The 15,756-nt window shown below is 39.0% G+C and overlaps 1 protein-coding gene across 2 annotated transcripts in view; it reads left to right on the top strand.

Moving 5' to 3' along the window:
• chp (leucine rich repeat containing G protein-coupled receptor chaoptin) overlaps nucleotides 1-15,384 on the top strand; it is a 116,212-nt gene extending 100,828 nt beyond the window's left edge. For both annotated transcript variants that reach the window (XM_069812769.1, XM_069812768.1), the window contains exons 14-16: nucleotides 834-947; nucleotides 1,481-1,716; nucleotides 11,776-15,384. In XM_069812769.1, coding sequence (XP_069668870.1) covers nucleotides 834-947; nucleotides 1,481-1,716; nucleotides 11,776-12,040 — 615 coding nt within the window. In that variant the 3' untranslated portion in view covers nucleotides 12,041-15,384. The remainder of the gene's footprint in view (nucleotides 1-833; nucleotides 948-1,480; nucleotides 1,717-11,775) is intronic.
• The last annotated feature ends 372 nt before the right edge of the window (nucleotides 15,385-15,756 follow it).

Here is a 15,756-nt window from a genome sequence, read left to right as displayed (position 1 = left end):
GTAGAGGGGACGATTGTTCATTGCCTACCCTGGTGAACAAATTTACGTGGTAAATATGTTTCTTCGAATTACAATGTTGTTTCAAGCATTTACTTTTACTTTCCCTTATTTACGTCTTATACAGAACACATATTATAGAGTCGGCATGTGACTTTATATGTCCATTTCCAAAGTCCTCCACAATCTTATTCAAACGATCCTGTAAAGAACGTTTTGCTTTCGGCGTTGTAAATGCACTGATCTTGTACAACTAAAGATAATTGACACGGTATGTTCGCTGTGTGCTCTACGTGGACGGTCTGTCTTACAACTCCGCAACTATTTTGTATGTGATCCGTACGTACGCAAGGTCAAGTGACGTCATCCATACTCCGTATAGCTAACTTAACATTCGCTGTCTGTCGTGTTATGGGGCTAAAAATGAATGCTCTACTTATGAGGTTCAAACCTGTCTCCGGGCAGTTGACTAAACAACAACTGCTACAAGTGCAAGAAAACTTAATAACCTCAACATTCTGTTTTTATTTTTTTTTTTAATTTCGGCACCGCAGCCTGAAGCTTATTGTGCCTAGACCCACAACTCTACTGACCACACGGACACACTGCAGAACTCCCCCGTTTACTGGGTCAGGGTACTGCGAGACACCACACACTGGGACGATGGACAGACAACCAGTCCCCATGAAGAGGTGCGAATTAAATCTCCTTGACTTCACGACCGGGAATCAAACCCGGGTCATCTTGACCAGGAGTCTAGCACGTTACTCCGAGACCAAGCAGGCGGACTACATTCTGTCTTACTAAAAAGTAACAGTAAATTTGACTTGATTCAGGTACTGGAGAAGACAGACCTGCAGGAAGAGATGTCGGGACATCTGCCGACCAAAGTCCGCAATATCACAATCAGTGGCCCAGGCCTGACGTCTGTTCCACACAACCTGTTCAAGGTAAGTTACTTTAGCCGTCAACTCATACGCTCGATCAGCTTACATTAAGGATTTTATGCTGATGTAGTTATCAGTAGGGCCCTGTGTTGGGTCACTTTGAATACAAGTGATCATAACTAGCTTTCCTTGGTACGGAGAGCACTGCGAGGCGACGGAGTTCAGTCAACAGTGAAGCAGTCTTTCCGCACGTAGTACTTGTGTTTACGTGTAAATCTCTTCATCCGTGTACCTCTCTGTATAAGTCGGTGTACAACAGAAATAGTACTCATTTACAAAATACCACTTGGATTTAATGACAATAACAAAGTATATTTTATTTAAAGGTAGCTTTAATGCAATAAAAGATTATTTTTTATCAGGGATAGACAAAACTCCAAAATTTACAGGAGCCAGCACATTTTCCCACACAGCACTTCGGTTTGCTCTGTTATTCTTATTCCACCATTACTCCACTAGTGCGCCATCGTGCCCGAATATTGAATGCAATTGAAAATAAATGCAGTTACAAATCCAGCACGGTCGGTGTGTTTCAGGGCGTTCGCAGCCCCCGCCTCCATCTCGCACTGCGCAACACCAGCGTGGAGACGCTGCCGAAGTCCCTGTTCGAGCAGACGAACTGGGTTAAGAACCTGAGCCTGGACGTGAGGAACAACTCCCTGCACGTCCTAGGGAACCCCAACACCGGAGAGTTCCCTGGAGCTCCCCGCACAGTTTTCTTGACAGAGCTTCAGATGGAGGGCAACAAGTGGACCTGCGACTGTCAGCTAGGGTGAGTACAGCACGTCCAATGTAGAATGCACTGTCTGGGAATCACGATCGTTGTCTCATATTCTCTGTATCGTGCTGTATCATGCCACATATTGAGAGGCAGTGTCTCTGGACTCTTGCTGGACTGTTTCCCAGACAACAAAACGTAATATTTTAATCATAAGGATGTTAAATCTTTTGATTTCTTTAAAATTATTCGGTTCTACTGGTCAGTTAGAACTGCTGAAACTCTAATTTACAAGACAAATGCAACTGGATCTTACTATTGATTGACCAATTATAATTTGTTATATCAATTTGTTGGTCAGACCTGGTTACTCCGACTGACCGGCCAAGAATAACTATCCCAACTGACTAGTTTAATTAGAACTGATTATTCTCGTTGACTAGACATTTACAACTGCTGATTCTGATTGACTAGATATTTACAATTGATAATTCCAGTTGGGGGTCAGTTACAACTGAAGCCATGACATGCAGAACAACACAAGTACTCTGACTAAAGTTTTTTTTTTTTTTGTTTATCTCTGAACTTACTAAAGCTACCAAACTATTTTCTTCACATAACTGTATTTAAGCCAGAAACAATGTCAGCAAGTTTTATAATGCCAGATTTCCCACATTTTTATTCAATTGAAAATCATGTTTTTGTGCTGTTTTGAATGTCATTGACTCAAAAAAGGATTTATTGCCACAAATAGTGAGTAATAAAGTTAAATATTTGTATTTAATATTAGAAATGCATTTTTAACGTATCGATAGTATTTAAGTTATATAAAATATTATTACATTTTGTTCAGTTAGAGCACTTGGCATTAATCAGAGGCCCACACTTCACTACGAGATTCATCACTAACACTTTGTTTATTTGCATATTTCTGAATAAGGCCTTCATAGTATGGTCGATGTTGAGGATTAATTGCAGACAGATACTTTTTTATATTAGCAGTCTCTGCAGATTTCAGTTTAATTTCACCTTCATATGCCTTCTTAAGTGAAGCGAGATCAACGTTCCACTTCCCTTTAAATGGATAATTTTCGGTTACAAAGCCACCTGATGCTGTGCTTACAGTCAAGCTATTGGATCTGTATTCTATTATCTTGTAAGATGTGATCTTCCATTTCCCCTGACTTTTTGACAGTGGCACTGGTGCCTTGATCTTTGAAAATAATGTTTTAAAATCTTTCAACATAGACTGATCAACATTAGCTGCTTTCATGACATCTATTCACTCCTCTGAAGTGTATACAGAATCTTTCTTCTTAATTTTCAGTTCAATGCGACAAAAATCTCGGTCACATGACGAGTAGGAGTGTCCCTTTGTTGGAACGTTTAGTCTTGATCATATGATGAAAATATTTTACAACAGTATTGTTCCTGTTTTGAGAGATGCATGCATCGTTGAATAGACATACATATAGCTTTAATACTGTTTCACTAATATTGCGCCTAATGAAATGGTCTAGCAGTGATGAAGTCTCATTTGATGTCTTTTTACCCTCTAACTCTGTATAAGGATACATAAATCCTTTGTTATCAGACACTCTGTGTATGCCAAAAACATACAGCCACAGTTGCCTAGCATAGAACATTTCAGTCACAGGAATATGTGGATATGCATGTAATCGAAGATTATACATTCTGATATACAGCACTCTACCCCTCCATCCTTCACTAGCAACTTACATTCCTTCATATCATTGTAAAACTTCTTAGCTTTGACTTTGTGATGTTTCTGTTCAATCTTTAGATTGTATCTTACACACTGAATTTGTTCACAATGATTATCAAGTTTAATACAACATACACTCTTAAAAAAATACACCATTAAACACCAACGCTGCTACGTGGGAGAAAATCAAGCTATGAATTTGTGCTGTTCTGAGTATCAATTTCCAGAAACTTATAGTAGTGTCAGTGATATTCAGAAGAACTTAGATTATGGAACTTGTGATGTTATGAATATCATTGCCACTAAAAAGTCCACTAAAAGGCTGGTTTTTGTGTCGTTTTGATTCTCAACATTGGTCTGAATGAGACGAATTCAATGATACCCATAACTCATATAGTGCCAAAAAGTGTATTTGTGCTGTTCTGCATCTCATCGCTCACTAGTTACTCCAGCTGGAGTCAATTACAACTGACTATTTTAATAGGAGTCATTTGCAACTGTTTCAATTGGAGCGAGTTAAAATTATTTCATTTGCCATTTACAAGTGATTATTTGAATAGGAGTCATTTGCAACTGTTTCAATTGTACCTAGTTAAAACTATTTCAATCGCCATTTACAACTGATTATTTGAATAGGAGTCATTTTCAACTGTTTCAATTGTACCTAGTTAAAACTATTTCAATTGCCATTTACAAGTGATTATTTGAATAGGAGTCATTTGCAACTGTTTTAATTGTACCTAGTTAAAACTATTTCAATTACCATTTACAACTGATTATTTGAACAGGAGTCATTTGCAACTATTTCAATTGCACCTAGTTAAAACTATTTCAATTGCCAATTACAACTGACTACTTGAATAGGAGTCATTTGCAACTGTTTCAATTGCACCTAGTTAAAACTATTTCAATTGCCATTAACAAGTGATTATTTGAATAGGAGTCATTTTCAACTGTTTCAATTGGACCTAGTTAAAACTATTTCAATTGCCATTTACAAGTGATTATTTGAATAGGAAGTCATTTGGAACTGTTTCAATTGTACCTAGTTAAACTATTTCAATTGCCATTTACAAGTGATTATTTGAATAGGAGTCATTTGCAACTGTTTCAATTGTACCTAGTTAAAACTATTTCAATTGCTATTTACAAATGATTACTTCGATAGGAATCATTTGCAGCTGTTTCAATTGGACCAAGTTAAAATATTTCAATTGCTATTTACAAGTGGTTATTTGAGTAGGAGTCATTTGCAACTGTTTCAATTGGACATAGTTAAAACTATTTCAATTGCCATTTAAAAGTGGTTATATGAATAGGAGTCATTTGCAACTGTTTCAATTGGACCTAGTTAAAACTATTTCAATTGCCACTTACAGGTGATTATTTGAATAGGAGTCATTTGCAACTGTTTCAATTGTACCTAGTTAAAACTATTTCAATTGCTATTTACAAATGATTACTTCGATAGGAATCATTTGCAGCTGTTTCAATTGGACCAAGTTAAAATATTTCAATTGCCATTTACAAGTGGTTATTTGAGTAGGAGTCATTTGCAACTGTTTCAATTGGACATAGTTAAAACTATTTCAATTGCCATTTAAAAGTGGTTATATGAATAGGAGTCATTTGCAACTGTTTCAATTGCACCTAGTTAAAACTATTTCAATTGCCACTTACAGGTGATTATTTGAATAGGAGTCATTTGCAACTGTTTCAATTGGACCTAGTTAAACTATTTCAATTGGCAATTACAAGTGATTATTTGAATAGGAGTCATTTGCAACTGTTTCAATTGTACCTAGTTAACACTATTTCAATTGCCACTTACAAGTGATTATTTGAATAGGAGTCATTTGCAACTGTTTCAATTGGACCTAGTTAAAACTATTTCAATTGCCATTTACAAGTGATTATTTGAATAGGAGTCATTTGCAACTGTTTCAACTGGACCTAGTTAAAACTATTTCAATTGCCAATTACAAGTGATTATTTGAATAGCAGTCATTTGCAACTGTTTCAATTGGACCTAGTTAAAACTATTTAAATTTTCATTTACAAGTGATTATTTGAATAGGAGGCATTTGGAACTGTTTCAATTGGACCTAGTTAAAACTATTTCAATTGCCAATTACATCTGATTATTTTAATAGGAGCCATTTGCAACTGTTTCAGCTGGACCTAGTTAAAACTATTTCAATTGCCATTTACAAGTGACTATTTGAATAGGAGTCAGTCAGAACTGGTTGTTTCAATTTCAGCTACAGCTATAGGTCATTATTAGCGCCCATAACTTGACAAGGTGGTCACAATCAACTGTTAAGATGTACTTTTCACCACGTTAGCTACTTTCGTTCATTGCAAAGTTAGTAACTAGATGAGAAGCGGAGTCTGTGATCCAGTGTTAGTGCGCTTGTCTCATATTCAGACGTCCAAGGCTCGATCCCTGACCTGGTCGTGACAGACTTTGTGATGAACAAAGCAGACGTTACAGAGGATTTTTTTTTCGGAGTTCCAACGCTTCCCTCTTTCAACCTACCAACACCCTACTTTGTCGGAGTACCACCGCTTCCCTCTTTCATCCCACCAAAACCCTACCTTCTCGCAGTACCACTGCTTCCCTGTTTCATCCCACCAACACCCTACCTTCTCGGAGTACCACCGCTTCCCTCTTTCATTCCACCAACACCCTACCTTCTAGGAGTACCACCGCTTCCCTCTTTCATCCCACCAACACCCTACCTTCTCGGAGTACCACCGCTTCCCTCTTTCATCCCACCAACACCCTACCTTCTCGGAGTACCACCGCTTCCCTCTTTCATCCCACCAACACCCTACCTTCTAGGAGTACCACCGCTTCCCTCTTTCATCCCACCAACACCCTACCTTCTCGGAGTACCACCGCTTTCCTCTTTCATCCCACCAACAACCTACCTTCTCGGAGTACCACCGCTTCCCTCTTTCAGTCGACCTGATTGGCAAGTTTGGTATAGCGCTGGCCTTCTATGCCCAAGGTTGCGGGTTCGATCCCGGGCTAGGTCGATGGCATTTAAGTGTGCTTAAATGCGACAGGCTCATGTCAGCAGATTTACTGGCATGTAAAAGAACTCCTGCGGGACAAAATTCCGGCACATCCGGCGACGCTGATATAACCTCTGCAGTTGCGAGCGTCGTTAAAATAAAACATAACATTAGCTTCCCTCTTTCATCCCACCAACACCTTACCTTCTCGGAGTAGTATCGCTTCCCTCTTTTATCCCACCAACACCCTACCTTCTCGGAGTACCACCGCTTCCCTCTTTCATTCCACCAACACCCTACCTTCTCGGAGTAGTACCGCTTCCCTCTTTTATTCCACCAGCACCATACCTTCTCGGAGTACCACCGCTTCCCTCTTTCATCCCACCAACACCCTACCTTCTCGGAGTACCACCGCTTCCCGTTTTCATTCCGCCAACAGCCTACCTTCTCGAAGTAGCACCGCTTCCCTCTTTCATTCCATCAACACCCTACCTTCTCGGAGTACCACCGCTTCCCTTTTTCATTCCGCCAACAGCCTACCTTCTCGGCGTAGCACCGCTTCTCTCTTTCATCCCAACAACACTCTACCTTCTCGGAGTACCACCGCTTCCCTTTTTCATTCCGCCAACAGCCTACCTTCTCGGAGTAGCACCGCTTCCCTCTTTCATTCCATCAACACCCTACCTTCTTGTAGTATCACCGCTTCCCTCTTTCATTCCACCAACACCCTACCTTCTCGGAGTACCACCGCTTCCCTCTTTCATTCCACCAACAGCCTACCTTCTCGGAGTACCACCGCTTCCCTCTTTCATTCCACCAACACCCTACCTTCTCGGAGTACCACCGCTTCCCTCTTTCATGCCACCAACATCCTACCTTCTCGGAGTACCACCGCTTCCCTCTTTCATTCCATCAACACCCTACCTTCTTGTAGTATCACCGCTTCCCTCTTTCATTCCACCAACACCCTACCTTCTCGGAGTACCACCGCTTCCCTCTTTCATCCCACCAACACCCTACCTTCTCGGAGTACCACCGCTTCCCTTTTTCATTCCGCCAACAGCCTACCTTCTCGGAGTACCACCGCTTCCCTCTTTCATCCCACCAACACCCTACCTTCTCGGAGTACCACCGCTTCCCTTTTTCATTCCGCCAACAGCCTACCTTCTCGGAGTAGCACCGCTTCCCTCTTTCATTCCACCAACACCCTACCTTCTCGGAGTACCACGGCTTCCCTCTTTCATTCCACCAACAGTCTACCTTCTCGGAGTACAACGGCTTCCCTCTTTCATCCCACCAACACCCTACCTTCTCGGAGTACCACCGCTTCCCTCTTTCATCCCACCAACACCCTACCTTCTCGGAGTACAACGGCTTCCCTCTTTCACCCCACCAACACCCTACCTTCTCGGAGTACCACCACTTCCCTCTTTCATCCCACCAACACCCTACCTTCTCGGAGTACCACCGCTTCCCTCTTTCATCCCACCAACACCCTACCTTCTCGGAGTACCACCGCTTCCCTGTTTCATCCCACCAACACCCTACCTTCTCGGAGTACCACCGCTTCCCTCTTTCATCCCACCAACCCCCTACCTTCTCGGAGTACCACCGCTTCCCTCTTTCATCCCACCAACACCCTACCTTCTCGGAGTACAACGGCTTCCCTCTTTCACCCCACCAACACCCTACCTTCTCGGAGTACCACCACTTCCCTCTTTCATCCCACCAACACCTTACCTTCTCGGAGTACCACCGCTTCCCTCTTTCATCCCACCAACACCCTACCTTCTCGGAGTACCACCGCTTCCCTGTTTCATCCCACCAACACCCTACCTTCTCGGAGTACCACCGCTTCCCTCTTTCATCCCACCAACCCCCTACCTTCTCGGAGTAGTACCGCTTCCCTCTTTCATCCCACCAACACTCTACCTTCTCTCCTTATTTCATCTATTATCTGCAATAGTAAAAAATATACTGGGTTGAAGTCTTGGGGTAGTAGACTACGGGTTTTCGATGCCTTTCTAAACTTTAAGGGCTCAGGGCTTCGGGCCCTGGGACTCATGTGGTATTCGTCTGAGTATGGGATCTGGTGTTCTCAGGGCCGAGACAGGATGGTCCGCCTTTCAGCATCAGATTCACGAATGTCACACAAGCACTTGTCGAAGTGGAACAATTATCACATAGAGGGCGCACAATGAGTCAGTGTAATCCTACAATAAGTGTTTGGATCTATGGCCAGTCAGCCAACAAAAATGAAATTGATAATGCGCATTTATTTCTCAAGTTGCTCGATGACAGTACATTTAATATTAATAGTACAGGGGGAAAAGGATGAATGCCACATTGCTGTTAAGGTTGAGCTACTGGTCTGATTCAGTATATTACTTTTAATAACGGAGAAAAATTCGTTCCAGCTCCTGGAATCGAACCCAGGACTCTCAGTTTGGCGAGCTGAGTGCTCTTTCCATCTGAACTATGCTGGAACCCGATTCACAGCGCCTGCCTAACTCTGCTCCTTTGTATCTTATGGAATGGCCATAGTAAGTAATTTAAATACGCGCTCCTGCATAGGCCTACATGACACAGGATTATAATAATAAATTTAATTTTGAAAGCTATTGTAGTCGTGGAATGAAAATATTGGAATTTCATTGGGCAATGGTAAAATTAATTTATTAGCATATGCTGATGATATTGTCCTTCTAGGACAAACAGAAGATGATATCAAGAAACCTTTTAGACTCTTAGTAGAAACACAGATCAAATATAGATTGTTCGTTCTTTTGTTAAAATAATTTGCACTTTGAAGAGAACAACTGCCAGGATCGCCACCCTTCCGCCGTAAACGAACACGAGATGGCAAAACATTCGCTAATGCAATTCAAATGGAAGTTATGACGTGACTCCTTATGTAACAGCTAGATGGCAGCATAGTAAACCTGACAAAAGTTGTTAATTCAAAACCTATAACGCGGAGCAATCTGGGTATATATGATCTAGGGTAGAAGAAACAAGAATAACAGGGTTAAAAATTAATTCTGACAAAACTAAATACATGAATATATCATCCTACCTCAAATAATAGAGGGTCACTTATAATAGATGATTGGGAGTTTCAAAAAGTTACTGAATTTAAATACCTAGGAAGTATAATTAATGAAACAGGCTTATTTGGGAAAGAAATTGAACATAGACTCGTTACGGCAAATAAGTGTTATTACTCCCTTCATAAATTGCTTAGTTCCAAACTCCTTTCTAGATTATCAAAATTAAGATGCTATAAAAACAATAATCCTACCAATTCTCCTAAAAAAAAAAAAAAAAAAAAACAACAAAATCCATTTTTACTTTTGAGAACAAAACCTTGAGGAAGATTTTTGGTCCCATTCAAGAAATTAACACATGGAGAATTTTGAACAACAGGGAACTAAAGGATATTTATAAAGATCCGGACATAATAGCCTTAATAAAAAGTCGAAGACTACGTTGGCTTGGACACGTTCGGCAGCGTGATGAAGACTCTCTTCTACGAAAAGCTTTCGACTATTCACCAAGATGTACGAGACCTCTGGGGTAGACCTCGTCTCTGTTGGCAGGACCAAGTATATGATAATCTTTGTACAGTGGGAGGACTACAAGAAGATGCAGAGAACAGAGACGAATGGCGATATATCGTGAATGAGGCTAAAAACCACTTAGGTTTTGAAATGCCCTAAATTGATTGACTGATTGATTGATTGATTGATTGATTGATTGATTGATTGATTGATTGATTGGTTGATTGATTGTAGGAATTTTTCTCGAGGTTATTAACCGACATTAGCCACAAGTAGCGGCACTTTCCAGTTATTTGGTAAGGCCGTCACAAGACAAGGTACAAAGTCCTGTCTCTATGAATGGAAATATAATTCCGCTTGCATTTGCGGAAATCAATTCCGGGGATTTATAGTAGGCATTGTAATTTAGTTATTTAGCTTAAAAATAGATAACGACCTGAATATTCCACCTGTGAAACTGAATAAAACAATCATCCCGTTTAGCTCTATCGTAAAAAATCTCAGAGTGCATTTCGAATCTAATCTCAATTGGGATACGCATATTAAATATACATGTAAGAAGGCATTCTCTATTCTCCATTCACTAAAAAGATTGTATCATTATCCATCTACATTAAAACAGACGCTGGTACAGACACTCATTCTACCTCACTTCGATTATTGTGACGTTTTGTTCAGTGATCTCAGGATTGATTCCGCTCAGAAACTACAGCGTGTTCATAACGCGTGCGTCCGTTTCGTTTGTAATGTTCGATACTATGATCATATCTCACCTTCTTTCGAGAAGTTATCATGGCTTAGGTTACACGAGAGGAGAAATCTGCACTCACTTTCTCTCTTATATCGAATTATGCACACTTCATCCCCCGTATTATTTATTCGCTCGTTTTCATACTCCCTCTCCCTATCATAATATTAATACTCGATCACAACGCGATAACACGCTAGAAATTCCACTGCACACATCATCTCTGTATTCCTCATCTTTCACTGTTGCTATCTCTGGTCACTGGAACTCTCTGCCGCCTGAAGTCAATGGCTGCCGAACATTGAAATCTTTCAAATCCAAGTTAGAAAATTATCTTATGACGAGTTGCCAAACTAACTTACTATTATGACAAGTGTTGTATTGCATGTTTCCACGTATTCATATTTTTTTTATGTTCTAGTGATATTTAACTTATTTTATGTTTTTGTTTTCATATTTTCCGATAATGGTGTATCTATAATGTGATAAGTTGAGCTATATATAATCATAATTTTCCTTACTGTGTGTACCTAAAAATATTGTATTCATTGTATGCTTTATACTGCACTATTTTATTACTATTATTAGTATTATTATTACTATTATTATTATCTTATTATTATTACTATTCTTATTTTTTATCATTATTATTATTATTATTATTATTATTATTATTATTATAAAAAAATTGTCGTATTTTTTATACTTTGTATGTCTCATTTATTTTGACCTGCTGTTCACATTTTATTATGATTTTTCCTTTTTTCTGTATGTTATATATTATGCCTGATTTCTACTTACTTGTTGTTTACATTTTATTATTGTTATCTTATTCAGTTTTGTGTGTAAAATTGTAGTGTACTTTGTAAATTTGTTGTGTTTTTTGTAACGCAGTTTTACTCCTGGTTGAGTGTTAGAGAAGGCCGTATGGCCTTAACTCTGCCAGGTTAAATAAATCATCATTATTATTATTGTTATTATTATTATTATTATTATTATTATTATTATTATTACTATTAATTATTATTATAATGGAAGCAAATCCCTCGTTGTTGTAGATGGGTGGAGGTATGGCAGCGTAAGAAACGACAATACCTGTGTCCGTCCGAGAAGCGAGACCATGGCCCTCGGTGCCAAGAGACCGGCGCGATAGAAGACGACTTGCGAGAAGCACAGTGTGAGAACCGCAACAACGCCTCGCTGCTCGAGGTACTCAAGTCAGAGGTGGAGTGCGGCTGGGGGTCGCGGGCCCCGAACACAACACCCTCCTGGTTGATAGCAATTGTGGTTGCTGTTTGCGTCCTTACATCTGCCGGCCTCTAGACGCCACGACTGCTCTTTCCTCCAAATTCAGTTCCTAACTTAAGTACTGTATATACCAATTGATCCTTCTTTCTGAAACGTCTTTGTACAATACAAGAAAAAATCGAGAAAAGGGGAAGTTAATTTACAAAAGTGATCCTAGAACTCTTATTATTTTGTCCAGTGCTTTCAGTTGTTGGTTTGTATAGCTGACAGAGCTTGTAACAGAGGAAAACTATACAATTCTATTCTTGCCAAATATCTGCATTATGTCTCTCAAAAAGAGGTTCATGGGAAATTTACGGCTCGCTCTTCATCTGAATTTCTGAAAAATATAAAAGAATTATGGGTATCAGCCTAGATCATATATACCGAGATTGCTCTGCGTTATAGGCTTCGACGGTAACAACTTTTGTCAGGTTTACTATGCTGCTATCTAGTTGTTACATAAGGAGTCACGTCATAACTTCCATTTGAATTGGATTAGCGACTCTACTGCCATCTCGTGTTCGTTTATGGCGGACGGGTGGCGATCCTGGCGGTTGTTCTCTTCAAAGTGCAAGTGATTGTAACATAGGAAAGAGCAATCTGTATGTAATCTGGGGTATCAGTAAGTACAGAGCGTTCGCCTACGGGTGGGGCCAGGAAAGCGGCCTGCCTGCGGTGTCACTTGCGGGAATCGTCTATCCGTAAGCTTCCGCTTTCTATACTAGGTTTTAATTTTAAAAGTTTAGCAGCAGTAAAGACTTATGTTTTTGAAAAACAAACTTCCTGTGAAACCCTTCTTAGAGATTTATTAGGAGAGCGTGTAAATGATGCACTGGTTTCATCAATTTTTTCTTCCGTCAATACTCTTTGTTTTCGCTTAGGAATTGTAGCATTTATCGACCCTGTTGTCCTTCATTTGTTAACAAGACGTCTAACAGTTTCTCTACCCTGAATTGGAGCACCCGGATATTTCACTTCAAATTGCCTACGCACCTCTCTACATGACTCTGTTTTCACATATGCATCATACATAAAAACTCTCTGTTCAAGCGTGAATTTTGCGTTTTGCATTGTTAACAAATTTTACACACACGCTGAATATTAAAGCAACTGTGTCAAGAAACTGCACTGTACCTGTTAAATACTGCAACATCTGGCTCACAACTGATAACTTGTCGACCTTGATGTCCTTGATTGTCGAGCGTGTCTCAACAACTGCGCGCACAAAGCGGCGTATCAGTACATGCCGCTTTCCTGGCCTCACTCGTAGGCGAACGCTCTGTACTTGGAAATGTGGCCTATATTTCATAATTCCTAATTAAGAATTTGCTGCCAAGCTGAGGACAACAAGTTGCTGATAGTACCACTACCACTGAACTCTTCTAGTCTTATTTATTTCGACATATAGGCCTATGTACATTCGCAGCACTTCGACAATAAGGACATTCCCTCCATACTGGCAAATATTTAATTGGCTTTTTTATGTTCTTATTAATCAACAGAAAAGCAAGAGAAATTTTTTTCCATTGGGTGACGAATTGTCCATTAGAGAGACCAATATATTAGTAAGCCTAGCCCTTTATTTAATAGAATTGAGAAGCCATACTTTATACAAAGGTTAATATTTTCAAATTTCGACAGTCGTTTTTGAAAACGGAATACATTTTAAGACGAAACATTTTATAAGTTTATTCAGTTATGCTAAATCGACTAAAAGACTACACTGTTAGGGTAATTGCTGGACTTCGGATATTTAGGTCGCTTAAAATTTATTTTAGGTGCCAAAAATAGGTTTTAAAGTTCAGAAAAGAGGCTCTAAAAATCGAAAAATAGTCTATAATGTAAAACCATTTTAAAAAAAATCAAGTTAAAAATTTGCTGAAAAACCACTTATAAATTGTTTAATTTATTTAAGTGCTTATAATAAATGTAAACTAACTATTTTACTATTCATTTTTACCAATTACAAATATATTTGCTCAAAATTTTCACTCATATGACTTATCATTCTTATTGCAAATTAATATTTGCTCCAACATGTTACTAAAAGAGAAGTGTAATTGTTTTCGCCTGTACGGCATCTTCCGATACATAACTGTTTAACGATATCTGACATAAGTACAATGTAGAATGTATTCACTTTTGTAATGAAATATTAATTTATATATTGTGTAACAGTAAGAAGTGAAGTCATGAGCTATATGTAGTAATAGTTTAATATACAGTGTTACTATAAATGATCTTTCCGATTACAAACTTGAATAACTATCGTTAGGAGACAGAAACATGATATTGGTATCAATGGAAAGAGAAACTCAAATATGTTTTGTTATCCATTCGGTTAAATCACATGTGCTACTCTTAAATCAGCAAAAATTAGAAAACATGAAAATGGTATCAACAGAAACAGAAGCTCCAACAATTTTTTAATTTTTTCACTGGAAAACATGAAACAGAAAGAGAAACATTTGGTTCACAACCGTAAGTAAGTCACATGTGCTCAATGTGAGCTCCTTGTGTCACACGACACACATCAAGTCTGTAGTCAATTTCCTGCCATACACGTTGTAGCATTGGACCATTCACCAGTGCAATGGCCTCTGTGATGCGGACATGAAGATCCTCAATGGTAGGTGGTAATGGTGGCTGATACACTTGTTGTTTTATAAAACCCCACAGAAAACATTCACAAAGAGTGAGGTCGGGGGAACGTGGAGGCCAATGCAAACATTCTAAATCTTCACGGCCAGCACGTCCAATCCATCTCTTTGGAAGTTGTGTATTCAGTTCGTTTCTGACATCTAAGTGGTAATGGGGTGGTGCCCCATCCTGCTGAAAAATGAGACCTTCGATGTCCTGTTCCAGTTGTGGAAGAAGCCATAACTGTAACATGTCTAGGTATGAATTACCTGTGACTGCCGCCTCGACAAAAAAGAAAGAGCCATATACCTTTTCACGGCTGACAACAGACTGGGCTATGTAAAAATCTAGCATACAAAATGCCCTCCTGTCTTCATTTGCAGCCATTTTTCTGTTATATCGTCACCTAGCAACTAAATTAATAAATATGCGACAGGTTGACCAACATAACAAAATATATTTGAGTTTCTCTTTCCATTGATACCTATATCATGTTTCTAAGTGTCTCCTAATGATAGTTATTTAAGTTTGTAATCGGAAAGATAATTTATAGTAACACTGTAGTTATAGAGAATATGTTGATTTCAATTAATTTGCATTTGAATTACTAATTTGCCAGAATTGTATCTGACATGATGTACGTATACATAGAACTCAAGTTATAATATTTTGTTATTTGTGTTGGTGAACACTGTTAAACATTAAAATTAATAAAATATAAAATATCGTCATACTTATACATATATGTTAAAATTTAATTTCATATGAAAAAATTTGACGTTCTTATTAATTGTTTAAACTAATATGTATCTAAGTTTACCATATTGTTAAACTAATTAGATAATAATAGAATACCACCGCCACCGCCACCACCACCACCACACAGCTTTATTTTAATGCTCACTCCTGTTTGCTGCACGATTGGCAGTACATATATTGTCTGTCCATCGACGTCAAGTTTGGAAATTCTTGCAGACATTGATGTATCATAGAATCCAGTGGTCATAATTTTCGGTACTGCGAATATTCATCTAAATCTAATTCACACACCATACTCCACACTTCAGAATTTCAGACAGAATGCACAATTTGATTGCAGCGGATGAATA

The sequence above is a fragment of the Periplaneta americana genome, chromosome 16, assembly GCF_040183065.1.
Source record: "Periplaneta americana isolate PAMFEO1 chromosome 16, P.americana_PAMFEO1_priV1, whole genome shotgun sequence".
Classification (NCBI taxonomy): domain Eukaryota; kingdom Metazoa; phylum Arthropoda; class Insecta; order Blattodea; family Blattidae; genus Periplaneta; species Periplaneta americana.
This window is presented reverse-complemented; position numbering and strand designations above follow the sequence as displayed.